General features: G+C 39.6%; 1 protein-coding gene across 1 annotated transcript in view; it reads left to right on the top strand.

The window, feature by feature from the left end:
• The first annotated feature begins 844 nt into the window (after positions 1–844).
• DYNC1LI1 (dynein cytoplasmic 1 light intermediate chain 1) overlaps positions 845–15,149 on the top strand; it is a 46,811-nt gene continuing 32,506 nt past the window's right edge. The window contains exons 1-2 of the mRNA XM_045903937.3: positions 845–1,133; positions 1,317–1,390. Of these exons, the coding sequence (XP_045759893.1) occupies positions 988–1,133; positions 1,317–1,390 (220 nt within the window). The 5' untranslated portion in view covers positions 845–987. The remainder of the gene's footprint in view (positions 1,134–1,316; positions 1,391–15,149) is intronic.

Raw genomic sequence — 15,149 nt, 5'->3', positions numbered from 1 at the left:
TGTCAAATAAATAAAATCTAAAAACAAAAACAAAAACAAAAACAAAAACCATCAACTCTTTCTGGAGGTGGGGCTCAGACGTTCAAATCAATTTAACCAGTCAAGTTTTGATAGAAAAAGAGTTATTTTAGGGCTACTTTAGGTTCTTTTCCATTGTGTATGCCCAGTGCCAACTGTGCCTGCCATAGTAAGTGCTGAATAAACGGATGTATGGATGACTCATCTAGTGGGTCTTGTCAAATCTCACGCGGGGCATCTCATACGAAAACACAGAGGCTATTATTAAAGAAAGCCCCGTCAATACTTTTTCTGTCACGCAGCTACTTAGGGTCCGGGGGAACCTGCTTCAGATGTGGGGCCAAGACTGAGGAACACGGCGCCACGTGAGAATGCAAAGCAGAGAGCCCAGAAATCCCGGGACCCCAGTAACACTCCGGACTCGAGCTGCACAAAGCCTCTTTTGCAGCGGGGCGGCCCATTTCCATCTCGGCGCGGGTGAAGCGCCGGTGTAGGCGGGGGACCGCCGCCGCTCAGCCTGAATGGGGGTGCGGGGTGGGACGGCAATGAGAGTGCAGGAATTCCAAGTCGATTGCGGGGTTTGTAGACCCGAATGAAGAGTGGGAGGGAGCACTGCTCACCCGACACACCCCAACCCGCTCTGCTGCAGCCCAAGGCTGCGGGTGGAGGGGGCAAGAGACTTCTCAAACTGAGTCCTGTAGAACGGGGAACACAGCACAAGCGCCTGCGGGGCTGCCCGCGCACGCGCATTCCTTCCGCGCGGTCGACGGACAGCAGCGCACGCGCGGTGCGTCCTCCCTCATTCCGTCAGTCCCCTCAGAGCCCGCGGCTCCGCCCCCGCAGACCACGCCCCGCTCCCGTGTGCCGAATGCTCCATATCCGGGTTCCCGCCGCCGCCGCCGCCGTCGCCGCCGCCGTCGCCGCCTCGCTCATTCAGCTTTGCCGGGAGTGGTGTGATTCCCGACCAAAATGGCGGCTGTGGGGCGAGTTGGCTCCTTCGGTTCCTCTCCGCCGGGATTAGCCTCGACTTACACAGGGGGCCCCTTGGCTAACGAGCTAACATCGGGCAACGGCGGCGCCGCGGCGGGAGACGACGAGGACGGGCAGAACCTTTGGTAACGACCCCACCCTTCCCTGGGTCCCCGCTGACACTCCCGGCCCTGCGGACACCTCGGGATCCCTTGCCGAGGCCACTACGTTCTCGGCAGCCCCCGCCCAAGCGCGCCGAGGCCGGGTCGGTCCCTCCCGCGGTGGGGCCCCGGTCCCCCGCCTCAGCGTGCGCCTTTGCTCCCCGCTAGGTCCTGCATCCTCAGCGAGGTCTCCACCCGCTCGCGCTCCAAGCTCCCCGCCGGGAAGAACGTACTGCTGCTGGGTAAGTGTCCCCTGCCTCGCTCCGCCCCGCTCGGCCCCCACCCCGGTCCCGGTCAGGGTCCGCCCGCCCGCCCGCTCGCTTTGTGCGGACAGTCGGGCCCGGCCCCGCCCCGCCGCCGGACCTGTCGCTGACAGCTGGGGGAGAAGGGGAACGGGGACCCCGGCCCCGATACCTGTGGGGACCCGCCTTCCCCAGAGCCCTTTCTCCCCAGGATGTGGAGGTGGCCCTGACAGCCTCCCGTGGGTAGGACAAAATGCGGTAGCCCATCTGAGGGATTCTAGAGGCTTGAGGTTTACCTAGAAAAAAAGGACGGTTTTTCTTTCATAACAAAAATTGCTAGCAGGAGGCTCTTTGCAAGAGCTCCAGTGCAAATGGCATGCCATTAATATTTAATAGCTGATTCTTTGTGTAATTGACAGAGAAGCTAGAAATTGAGACCGGGTAATCGTGACAAATGTTCTTATTTGATTCAGCTTTTTCGGGTACAATGGACTCGTGTTGCAAATGCCTTTTTAACTGTCACTTATAATTCTGAAATTTGTAAAGGACAGTAGAACACCTTACTAGTCCAGTCCCTTCAGCCAAATGATTGTAATAAGGAGAAATGGTCTAATGTCTCAATTCTGTTCTGTAGCTCCTCTGCTCTCTGGAAGTTAGGTATGTTTTTTTACTGATTCTGAGGGTGGGCGTGTTGGACATGGAGGGAGAATAAATCACAGATTCACATTTTTGCAGGCTTAGCTCCTGAGTCAATTACAGAAGACATTTCTTTCATATTCTTTAAATGCGAGATAGTGACGTTTGCTTATAAAATGAAGGTTAAATTTTAAAACTTTGGTATTGGTATCTCAAGACTATTTTTATGTACATGTAAAAACAGGAAAAGGAAACAAAGAAGTCCAATGCTACATGACAGGGTCTGCTTTTAATAAAAATGTTTAGATAGAGAAGAATTACCTATTTTTATAAATTGCTGCCAATCTAGTATGTATAGGATTCTTGATGTTCTTTATTACATGGAGCTCATTGAAAAATTAGTTTTTACCTCATTTTTAATGTGACTGAAAGTCCCTACTGCATATTAACCTGGGTTCAGTCACGGCCCTATGATCTTAAACAGGTTCCTCGATATCTATAAACCTTAGTTTCTTCATCTTCACAGTGGGTATTATAGAAATAATAATGCCTCCCTCCTAGAGTTATGGGGAGGACTGATGAGATAATACTTGTAAAGTGATAACAGCACGGTGACTTTTTGTGATGGATTTCTCTTAACTGAATTAGAAAATGTTTTATTAGAATTCTCTTTTTGAAAATTGAATTAGTGTCCACATAAGTGATATTTATAGGGCAGAGATGGATTAGGATCCAAATGCAAAAAAAAAAAATCCCAGAAAATGTTTTAAGTTTACTAATTTAAACAAATTACTCTTAATTGCTAAACTAAAATGGACTTAATGTGACCTCATTGAAGCGGATTATTTTTTAATGACTCTAAAAAAGACTTCAAATACTGCCATTATAAGGTTAAGATTCCTGAACTTTGTTTTCATTTTGTAAGTTCCTCCCAGTTATTTCTATGCATTAGATATTACTTAGATGGTTTGTTTGTAGTGAAACAAAAGTGACAGTTTTGTTCATTTTTGATGTCCCTGATGTGCTGAGGTTGCACCATGCTTTTTTTTTTTTTTTTTAACCCTTTTTTGACCCTGCTTTTGACACTGGATCAATGTATGTGACTGAGTATACTTAGAGGCCCCAGACACTTCTATCCTTCCATACTTAGAATAGATTAAGTTTCCTCCTTTATGAGCTTAATAGTTTGTAAGGCTCCACCTAGTATCAAGTGATACAAGCTTGAAACTTAAACTTTTTCTTTGAGTACTACTGGGATTTTCATCAAAGTTCTTTTCAGCTTTGGAAGAACAGATTTTTATAATGATTACATAAATAGGATTAATTTTTTAAAATATCTCTAAAGATTTCTTAAAGACATTTTACCATCACACGTTATGGCAGCATTCAGTCTGTGCTGGTGGAGGGAAGAAATATATAAATAGGTATAACTCAAAGAAAACTTTGTTATGAGTTTGAGGGTGCTAAGCAGGAGGATGCTTGGCCTTAATGTGTCTTCATGAATTATGGTGATCTCTGGAGTCCTGTATTTAAAAAACAAAATCTGGGACTGTAATAAGGTTTTACATTTCCAGAAACAACCTAAAAAAGGAACAATGACCAAGGCTTGCTTATGTACCCCAACACAGATTGTAGTTTAACCTTAGCTTGCTACATGGCCTCCCCTCCCACTGCCTATGGGAGAAGAGGATGAGGACCAGTAATGTATACATGTGTATGAGCCATTCTCAAAGCATTTTCATATAAATCCTAGTTTATCTCCTCTGCTGCCCTCCTTCTTTCACCACCTCCAAATCTGAGAGGTAGATGTTAGCACCAATTTATAGATGAGATAATGAATTTTAGAGACCTGTTAAGTGAGTTTTCCAAGGTCACACAGCTATTAAGATCCTCTGTTCTGTCACTCTGGCTTGGCTTTCCAACTTGATATAGTCCCTTGCAAGGGAGAGAGTGCCACGGATGCTTCCTACTGCGTAACTTTTTAAAAAGGCTATCTTTGAGTAAAAATACTAGTAATTATTTTAAAGTAAAATCCAAATATTTGTTGGATTCTAGGATGCAGCTTATTGAGGCACACCACTGTGGCCATGGCAGTCGTGTTTAAGCAGTCATTTAATCTACCTAGGACTGACCCATAGTGAAATCCAGAAACACTGTGACATTAGTGCTTAACCATTTTCTTTCTTGAAAGATTTTGAGAATGGACTTCAGTAAAGTTTGTTTTTAATATTAAAGGTAAAACTCGTGCACGTATTTTAAGTAGGATTTAACTTATAAATTGCCCTTGGAAGAACTATTTTTTCCTCTCTACCCTTTATATTTAATCAACTTTTACTACAGTGATTGTAATTATATTTTAATAGCTGCTTTTTAAAGGGCACTTTCTCCATATCTTGGTTACTTTCTTCTTTTTTTTTTTTTTTTTTTTTTTTAAATTTATTTATTTATTTGAGAGAGAGAGAATGAGAGAGAGCACATGAGAGGGGGGAGGGTCAGAGGGAGAAGCAGACTCCCTGCCGAGCAGGGAGCCCGATGCAGGACTCGATCCCGGGACTCCAGGATCATAACCTGAGCCGAAGGCAGTCGCTTAACCAACTGAGCCACCCAGGCGCCCTACTTTCTTCTGTTTTGTTAAGAAAACTCCCTAAGGAAAATAATAGTGCCTAACATTTATAGCGCACGTACATGTACCAGCCATGAAAGGATTGTTTACAGAATTTGATTATCCCCTTAAAGATTAGGAAACAAACACGGAGCTTTTAAGTAAATTGCTGAAGGGTTATACAGCCAGAAAGAGTCAACATCAGGAGTCTAAAATGCGTAGCCTACCTCCAGAGCCAGTATACTTAACGTATACACTGAACTGCCTCCCTAAAGGAAAAGAGTTCTCTTTGTAGGAAAAGTAAGGTGTTTAACAGTTTATATTAAGGAATTTTATCTGATTCTCCTGATGTGTCTGTTTCATTGCAAAAAATCTCACTGATTTAGATTAAATGAATTCATTATTTACTAAGACTCATATATAATCTTGGCCCCCAGCACACTGCCTGGATTATAAATAGAACGTCAGTATAACTTTCTGATTTGAGGCCAACATAAATTAATGAAAACTAGTTGGCCCTTTGGTAAATCATGTAAGCCTCATCTTTCTCATCTGTAAGTTAAGATATTTGGATTTAGTGATCTCTGAAGTCTTGTCTGATCCCACATTCTTTAATTTGTTTAAATTCTAAAGCTTGTGGGTTAAAAATATTTTTAAAGAGGTATTTTGAGGACATATTGCAGTTGGACTGAAATAAAGTATTTCCTTGTAGATGTGGGCTCTTTGATTCTACCCAGGGAAGAAATCTAGAGTCTATATTTTTCCTTGAAGGCACTAGTCCAGGATTATGTACAGCCAGCAAAGCCCCACAAAATGCTGAGCATCTTCAGGAAGTATGTTTGAAACAGTCTTTCTTAATCAGGAATAAAACTAGCTTCTATTTATGCTTGAATTATTGGTAGGAAACCTCAAGATACATAGCAAAACTAGATATATAGTGGAACTAGAGATCTGTTCACAGAATTAACTTCTATGTGAGGACGGACTTTGAAAATAATGAGACTGTTCACTCTGAAACTGTTACCTTGTGAGGAGCTAGCTGGGATTAAAGATTATCAAGGTTTCATGACTTCTGGAAAACACTAGTTTTTATCAGTTGAAGTATGTTAATGCTGTTTTCTGAAATGATTGGTTATGGGAATATGCTACAAGGAGTGGAATGTTACCACATATTGGATATGGATGTGAGTTTTCCAAGGTCACACAGCTATTGGTGGTTGATATTGGATTGGTAATTTCCAAAGATATTGGATTGGTAATTTCAAAGAATAACAAAATTATTTACTACATGTTAGGTGTTGCCACTATTAAAAATATATCATGTGTAGTGTTTTGAGACTCCAGTGACATATTGGTATTTTATATTGGTCAGTCAGTGACCTATTATGTAAAGGGCCAGATAGTAAATAATTTAGGCTTTGTGAGCTATATGGTCTCTGTTGTAAATACTCAACTCTCCCCTTGTAGCCCCCAAACAGCCATAGACAGTACATAGATGAATGGGTATGGCATTGTTTAACAAAACTTTATTTACAAAAATAGGCAGCAGACCAGATTTGTGTGCTGGTTTGTGGACCCTTTAGGGTATTATGGACATCAATTTTACCAATAAGCACAGATGCCAGTTAATAGAGTTTTCTGGCTAATGGAGTATGATGCTTGGTGCATAATAGGGGCTCAGTAAATAAATGCTGAATGAATGATGACGAGCTTTTACTTAAAGTATCATTGTTATTCCAGCTAGAGTTATAGTCTGAGTATAGATTTAAGTGGTGTTAAGAGGAGTTCATATATTTCTTCCAGTGCTGAGAGAGAGCTTGAGCATGAGTGAACAAGGGCACAGCTTGAGTTAGGAAAAAGAAAGGACTCAGTAAGTGAGTGACCATGAACCAATCTTTTTGGGCCTTCTTTTACTTATAAAATCAGGGAGTAGCTGTTAGAAGGACCTCACAGATTATCTCTTTATTCATTTGTTCATCAAAAATTTATTAGAACATGCTGTGCATAAAATGCTTTGCTGAATCATCTGTGGAAACCAGAAGTAAATAGGACTCCGTCCCTGCCCTCTAGGAGCTTATAAACTCCTGTGGGAAAAGACTCAAAGTAGTAAAATCAAATGTGTCTGTATGAAATAATTGCTAAATAGGTCACATAAGATTTTGCAGAAAAGGTGGTATCTGAGTAAAATTTTGCTAAGTAAGATGGGGAGGAGAACACTGTGGCTGCCGCCTAAGGGAGCATGTTGCAGTAGCTAAAAAACTAGTGGAAAGGCCAGGGCAGCTCAGGTGTGGTGGGATCCTTACCTACAGGCACCAAGTCTGGGAGTCAGCCTTCCTACCGTATGAAGCTGTGGGATTGTGGGTGAATTACAACCTCCTGATCTGTTAGCTGAGATTCTTTGATACTTACTGAGATTAAAAGAACTAAAAGAAATTATGTCTTAAAGCACTTTCCTCTCAAAATTGGAAGCCACTATTTTAAATTGTAAAGTAATACATGTTTCTTGTCAGAGTGAGAGAAAATATTATGAAGATAAGACAATGAAAACACATGATCCCACCACCTAGAGATACCAGTGTTCATTTTTTCTATGTGTCTCTGTTTGTTTTTTTTTTAAAGGTCTGGGCTTTTTTTTTTTTAAGATTTTAAATTTATTTATTTGTCAGAGAGAGAGAGAGTGAGCAAAAGCAGGGGGAAAGGCAGGCAGAGGGAGAAGCTCTCAGCAAGGAGCCTGATGTGGGACTCGATCCCAGGGCCCTGGGATCATGACGTGAGCCGAAGGCATACGCTTAACTGACTAAGCCACCCAGGTGTCCCTGTATTTGTTTTTTAAACAAATAGGCTCATACCTTATATACTATTTTGAAATCAGATTTTTTTTTTTTTAATTCATCAGGGTTGGGTTTTTTTTTTTCCCATGATAGTAGATATGGTTTCCTCCCTTTTAGTGACTGAATAATATGTATAGTTATGCCATAATTGTAATCAATGGGTAGACAGATTATTGTTGTATTTAATTTTCCACTTGCCCAATATTATCTTCGGGATAAATTCCTGTAAGTTGAATGGCTAGATCAAAAGTATGTATCTTTAGGGTTTTTCTGTATATTACCAAACAGTCTTTTAGGAAAGTTGTGCCATTTTACATTCCTACCATCAGTATGTGAGAGTACTTGTTTACCTAGCACCATTATTAACACTAAGGATTATTCACTTTAATCTTTACCTGTCTGGTAGATAGGTTAAAAATTGGCATCCTAATTTAAAGGCAGTTGAACTGTAGAATATGTACCGTATTTATTGATTAAAAACTGTTACTTTAGTGTAACTTTGACCTACTGGAGCATAGGAACTGTTAATAACCATTGGGATTAGCATTTATTGGCTATGATACATCTTTATTTAATTAAACTCAGTGGTTTTCAGTTCATGTCTAGTCAGTCTGAGAGAGTGAAGGAAATGATAAAGGATAAATTCTGTTTTTTAATGTGGATTACTGAATGATGATATTCAAAGGTAGAGCTTTGGCCAACAGATGGGATGGGAACATCGTGTGTTATGCGTGTTGCTTGGAGGTTCTGCTTTATTATATAGCATGTTCACTCTTTTACAGAAGAGGGTTTTGAGCCCCAGGTTACACAGCTGAACTGGGATTCAAAATTGAGTTTGTCTAACTTTCCACTGTACAGGTACTCCTTGACATATTAGAGGGATCTAGTCTTAACAGCCTGCGTACATGTTTACTTAGAACCACGGGGTGCAGATGCTGCAGCTGATTAACAGCCTCTCCCTGTTCTTGCCAGCTGAGGCAAGGGAGGAGATGCTCTTTGTGAGATGGGGAGCAAACCAAAAGCCCCCACCCTGCCTGGGTCATCCAGATAACCTATGGAAGGCCACATAGCAGGTATGAGCCCAAAAGTAGTTCCAGTGAAGACCCCTCATGGCTCTTGTCACCAGAGCTTTCAGATAAAATAGGTAAGTTATTTTATCTGAAAGGACTACAAGGGGAGAGTTGAATATTTACAACAGAGACCATATAGCTCACAAAGCCTAAATTATTTACTATCTGGCCCTTTACATAATAGGTCACTGACTGACCAATATAAAATACCAGTATGTCACTGGAGTCTCAAAACACTACACATGATATATTTTTAATAGTGGCAGCACCTAATATGCAGTAAATGTCAGGCCAAATAAAAAATGTCAACTTCACAATGTTGGTATCTCACTTGGATAAAGAAGGAATATGGAAGGCTAGAATTCTTTCTATTCTGATTATCATGATGCTGTAGGCCATAATGTATCCGATAGAGCTGTGGAGATGTGAATCAAAGCTCTACACAGAAAGCAGGTATCAGGCACACAAATCTGTGCAAAGCAAGAAGAGCACAGTGTCTCAGCCTTCCATCACAACAGGAGAGGAACCTGGGAGAAAAGGGAGGCAGAGTACAGCTTAATTTTACCTTTTGTCATCCCTGTTTATCTCAAGTGAAGACTAGAAGCTGCTCCAAGTACAATGGCAATGTCTGTAGTGTTTAGGAGCATTGCTGGATTCTAATCCTGACCCTTCTTTAGCAAATTGCTTAATCTTTCAGATTATACTATTTACCTTTTAGGATTATCATGTGGATTATAGGAGATAATGTTTGTAAAACACTTATAACAGTGGCATACACTGGAAGTGTTCAAGATAGCTATTATTAATATATTATGAGTACTTAAGTGTTTTGCTTTGACTGCTCGTTTTCATGTGATTTTGGGGTTTGGTTTTTTTTTTAAGATTTTATTTATTTATTTGGGAGAGAGCGAGAGCAGAGAGAGCAAGAGAGAGCACAAGCAGGGAGGAGAGGGAGAAGCAGGCTCTCAGCTGAGCAGGGAGCCTGATGCGGGGCTCGATCCCAGGACCCTGGGATCATGATGAGACCCAAAGGTAGACGCTTAACTGACTGAGCCACCCAGGCGCCTGTGATTCTTGTTTTTATGTTACATTTTTAAAACACTGTTGATATCTTATAAAAGAATTTTACTTCTGGTGTATCACTGACCAAGAAGTAATGAATTGATAATAGTCATAGAACTTTAAGTCCATCACCATAAATTTTGTCTGCTTTTACCCCCCTCTACTTAGAACATGGGGAGCAAATGGAAACACTTGACTTTCCAGGTTTACACAACTAATTGTGATATTGTTACAGTTGGAAATCACATCTTCTGAATCTTCCTGTTTCTGAATCTGTTAATTAAATTATCATGTAAAGTTTATGGACATTACCTGTGGTGTTGAATTAGAGATCTGTTGGGGTGATAAAACAGTATCATGAGCATACCTTTACCCCTCTATTGTTTTGGTGGAATTTATAGAAACTTTGTTTTGTAATCAATTTTATTTTCAAAATTGAGCTGAAAAGAAGTAAGAATTGATGGTTATTATTGCTTTATGCTAAAACTGAAGTTCTTTTGGGGCACCTGGCTGGCTCATTCGGTAGAGTGTGTGACTGTTGATCTCGGGGTTGTAGGTTCGAGTCCCACATTAGATGTAGAGATCACTTAAAAATAAAATCTTTAAAAAAATTAAAATAAAACTGAAGTTCTTTTAAGTGCATGGATCTTATACTTGGCTTACAGAGAGTGACTTATGTGAACAGTACTCAGACAAATAATTTGGAATACAGGCTTATTTGCTGTGAGGAATTTCACTATAATCTGATCAACAAGTCTTTCCTCTGGTCCATCCACTAAGAGGGTTTGGCCTGTAGACTATTTTTGTATGGCCAGCAAGCCAAGAATGGGGTTGGTTTGTTTATATTTTTAAAGATTTGGGGGTTAAAAAAAAATCAAAGATGAATATGTGACAGAGACCTTATGTGAACTGCAAAACCTAAAATATTTACTATTTAGTCCTTTTACATAAAAAGTTTCCTGGCACCTGGATGAGGACATGAAAACAGCCCTATTAGAATATAATTTGATCTAATGAAATATTTCAGTTTGTTTTAAAAACATCTGTAAAATATGCCCTCTTTAAGAAACTCTAATATAAAATGAAAATTTAGATAAAATATTTAGAGAATAACTTTAGCATCATCATTAAAGGGTTCTTTATAGAAGGACTTTCATCTTAGTCTGTTTCAACAGGAGCTCTCAGTACTTGTGTAAATCTGTGTTTACAGATCATTAACTATTTGGCTGGCATACTTAAAGCTGGTCTGTCTGTTTCACTGCCAGCGGAAGGCCGAGGAACCGAAGGTAAAGCTTTCTTACAGTTTATACGTGACACGTAGATGAATTCTTCCAGCATTTTTTGAAGCCACACAGGCCACATTGCCTTATTTGCCCCTTTAAAGCTAGATTAATTGTAGAGAATGAAGTATATCTATAGTTATTTTCCTTTTATATTACTGCTCAAACCATTAGGCTCTGTGTTTTCTTCGAAAATAACTTGGAATTTGGTGATTTTTGTTTCCTGAGTGGTTTGGTCATTAGAGATGGTTTTTATTTTGTTTATGTTTCTCCATGCTCTCCGTGGTTCTTTGTGGTTTTGATAATGTAGGAGAATTTTAAGATCTCACTCTAAGTGATTCTAAGAAGTGTTTATGTGATTTTAATAGTTTGTATCATTGATTGATGTATTGTAATGCCACTTAGTGTCATAAAAGTCACCCAAATATTCCTATATTTCTGGGGGGGGGGTTGTCTTTGGTCCTTTTATTTATGTATTTGGCATTGAATACTTTCTTTTTTTAAATTTTACTTTTTGACAGCTTTCACCCATCCTCCCATCTCTGCAACCACTAATCTGTTCTCTATTAGATCTATAAGCTTGGGGTTTTTTTCTTTTTCTTTTTAGATTCCACACATAAGAGAGATCATACTGCATTTGTCTTTGTCTGACTAATTTCACTTAGCATAGTGCCCTCAAAGTCCATATATGTTGTCACAAACGGCAAGATTTCATTCTTTCTTATGGCTGAACAGTGTGTTATCTAACATCATCTTTATCCATTCATCAGTGGACACTTAGGTTGTTTTCTTATCTGGGCTTTTATAAATAATGCTGCAATGAACATGAGGGTACATGTATCTTTTCAAGTTAGTGTTTTCATTTTCTTTGAATAAGTTACCCAAAAAATGGAGTTGCTGGATCATATGGTCAAAATATGATCAAAATTTTTAGTTTTTTGGGAAACCTTATACTGTTTTCATCAATGGCTGCACCAGTTTAGACTCCTACCGACAGGGCACAGAGGTTCCTTTTCTCCATATCCTCTCCAACGTTTGTTTTTTCTTGTCTTTTTGATATTAGCCATTCTAACAGATGTGAGGTGATATTTCATAGTGGTTTTGATTTGCATTTCCCTAATGATTAGTGATGTTGAGCATTTTTTCATGTGCCTGTTGGGCATCTGTGTGTCTTTGGAGAAATGTCTGTTCATATCTTCTACCCATTTTTGAATTGTATTGTTTGGTTTTTTGCTAGTTGAATTGTATGAATTCTTTATGTATTTTGCGTTTTAACTCCTTATCAGATATAATGATTTGCAAATATTTTCTTCCATTCAGTAGTTTGCCTTTTTATTTTGTTAATGGTTTCCCATGTTGTACAGAAGCTTTTTAGTGTGATGTAGTCCCACTTGTTTATTTTTGCTTTTGTTGCTTTTGCTTTTGGAGTCAGATTTTAAAAAATCATTGCCATACCACCTATGTTTACTTCTAGGAGCTTTATGGTTTCAGATCTTATGTTCAAGTCTTCAGTCCATTTTGAATTAATTTCTGTGTGTGGTGTAAGATAGTGGTCTAGATTCATTTTGCATATGGCTGTCTAATTTTCCCAACATCATTTATTGAGGAGACTGTCCTTTACCTATTGTATATTTTTGGCTCCTTTGTCGTAAATTAATTGACCATATATGCTTGGGTTTATTTTTGGGCTCTCCGTTTTGTTCCATTGATACATGTGTCTATTTTTATGCCAGTACCATACTGTTTTAATGACTGTAACTTGTAATAGAATTTGAAATCAGGGAGCATGATGCCTCCAGCTTTGTTCTTCTTTCTCAAGTTTGCTTTTACGTATCCAGAGTCTTCTGTGGTTCCATACACATTTTAGGATTTTTTTTTTTATTTCTGTGAAAAATACCACTAGAATTTTGATAGGGATTGCATTGAATCTGTAGATTACTTTGGGTTTGAAACCACATAAGCCCCATGGCCCTGCTTGCCACTTTAAAGATATATTAATTGCTTAGAATTAAGTATGTATATAGCTATTTTTCTTTTGTTCTGGTTTTTTTTTTTTTTTTTTTTTTTTTTTTCAGAAATAATTTGGAATTTAGTGACTTCTGTTTTTTGAGTGGTTTGGCCAGTAAAGATGGTTTTTAAATGTCTGTCAATGCCAAATATAGGTATCCTGCATTTTAATATTTTTTAATCCTTCTAATTGCATAATTGAATAAAGAGAAGAGGTTCATGATGGACTTTTTTAGTATTGTCAAGCATATTAATCTTGGCTGTGGCAGGGAGCTGAGTACTGACAACTCAGTCCAAGCTTTTCTAAGTTTAGTGAAAGAGGTATGTATTATGAGCTTACACAATTAATTGATCTGTTATTGATGAGAGGTAGCCATTTGAGTTTTACAGATATGAATGGATTTTAATCTATTTTAATAGATTGTGGGGAAAGGCCCAGGACAAGTGATTACAGATGAGGTATAGTTACGAAAATAGAGACTGTAGTTGTGATTAAGAGGTAATGAACATTGGTAAAGGATCTTCTGACTATAGCATGGGCGCTCTAGGGTGAATGTGTACCTTCCAAATGAGTATGTTTAAATCCTACCCCACAGTGATGGCATTAGGGCGTGTGGTCTTTTGTAGATGATTAGATCATGAGGACAGAGGCCTCATGAATGGGATTGGCCCTTATAAAGGAGACACCAGAGAGCTCTCTCACCCCTTCTGCCATGTGAGGACACAGTGAGCAGACAGCTGTTTCTGATCCTGAAACAAGCCCTCATTAGATGTCACGTCTGCCAGTGCCTTCATCTTGAACTTCCCAGCCTCCAGAACTGTGAGAAATAAATTCTGGTGTTTAAAAGCCATCTAGCCTATGGTGTTTTGTTATAACAGCCCAAAAAGACTAAGACAACATGGTTTCTGTTTTTGTTGAGCAAGCAGGGACAGTGTCTGTTAAGAATAGGGTAATTTCTGATCTCTAAGTACCTTAAAAGCAAGGACTTTATATCCTGCTTACTGTTAAGAGAACTTGCCCAAAGAATATTTGTTGAATGAAGGAGGACAGACTTGACAGACTTACGTTCTGCTGAAGGAAACCCATAAATGAGCTGACACACTGCACCGAAGTGTCTTAAGTGTACAGTGTGTTGTTGGGAGTACGAGGGAGTGAGCTTAACCAGACCTAAGGGGCAAAGAAAGCTTTCTAGAGCAAACTAAACTGAGACCAGGATAAGCTGCGGTTCTCCCACATGTGAGGGGAAGGGAAGAAATACTCCAGAAAGGGGCACCTGGGTGGCTCAGTTGGTTAAGAAATACTCCAGAAAGAAATGGCAGCATGTGTGAAGATTCAGAGTTGGGAGAGACCACCCTTTCTAATGCTCTGCAAGACGTTGTGAATGGCTGGAGCCTAGCATGTGGGTTGTGGGACATGGTGGGAGAGGGGCAGAAAAATTAGGTGGCTTTTGTAAGGAACAGTGGGCTTTATAGTTGGCACTTTATGGCAAGAGCAGCAGGAAGACCCTGAGGGTTTTTCCCGACATCTTGCGAAACTTCCAAACATGTTAAAGGAATTTTACAGTGAATATTCATATACCCAAACCTAGATTCTACTATTAAACTTAACTGTATATGCTTTATCACTGTCCCACCCCTTTTTTTAAGCATTAGAAGTAAGTTGCTGATACTACTTTACTTCACTCTAAACACTTCAGCTTTTGTATGTCATTAACTAGAATACCCCGAAGGGTCTTAAGAAGGAGAAGTGGCATGAGGAGATTGTTGCAGGAAGATCACTCAGCTGCAGGATGGGGAATGGATTGGTGTGTGATACGAATTTAGTGGGTGTTCACTTTTGAGGAGCATGTTTGTATAGTGAGAAGAGAACCAGGCAGAGGCCATGGGTTAAGTGCCTGAAGACATAAAAAGAGAAGAAAATAGTCTAACAAATAATGTGATTAGAAGATGTATATAACAGTAGGACAAAACTGCATCTTTGTAATACCAACAGCATTTTTCACAGAACTAGAATAAACCATCCTAAAATTTGTATGGAACCACAAAAGACCCTGAAGAGCCAAAGCAATCTTGAAAAAGAAAAATAACACTGGAGGTATCACAATTCCGGACTTAAGTTATATTACAAAGCTGTAGTAATCAAGACAGTATGGTACTGGCACAAAAATAGACACAAAGATCAATGGAATAGAACGGGATACCCAGAAATAAACCTACAACTATATAGTCAATTAATCTTGACAAAGCAGGAAGGAATATGACCGTCTCTTC

The sequence above is a fragment of the Mirounga angustirostris genome, unplaced genomic scaffold (assembly GCF_029215605.1).
Source record: "Mirounga angustirostris isolate CCGP_5_RB_7025 unplaced genomic scaffold, mMirAng1.0.hap1 SCAF_1, whole genome shotgun sequence".
In the NCBI taxonomy this organism is placed as follows: Eukaryota; Metazoa; Chordata; class Mammalia; order Carnivora; family Phocidae; genus Mirounga; species Mirounga angustirostris.
This window is presented reverse-complemented; position numbering and strand designations above follow the sequence as displayed.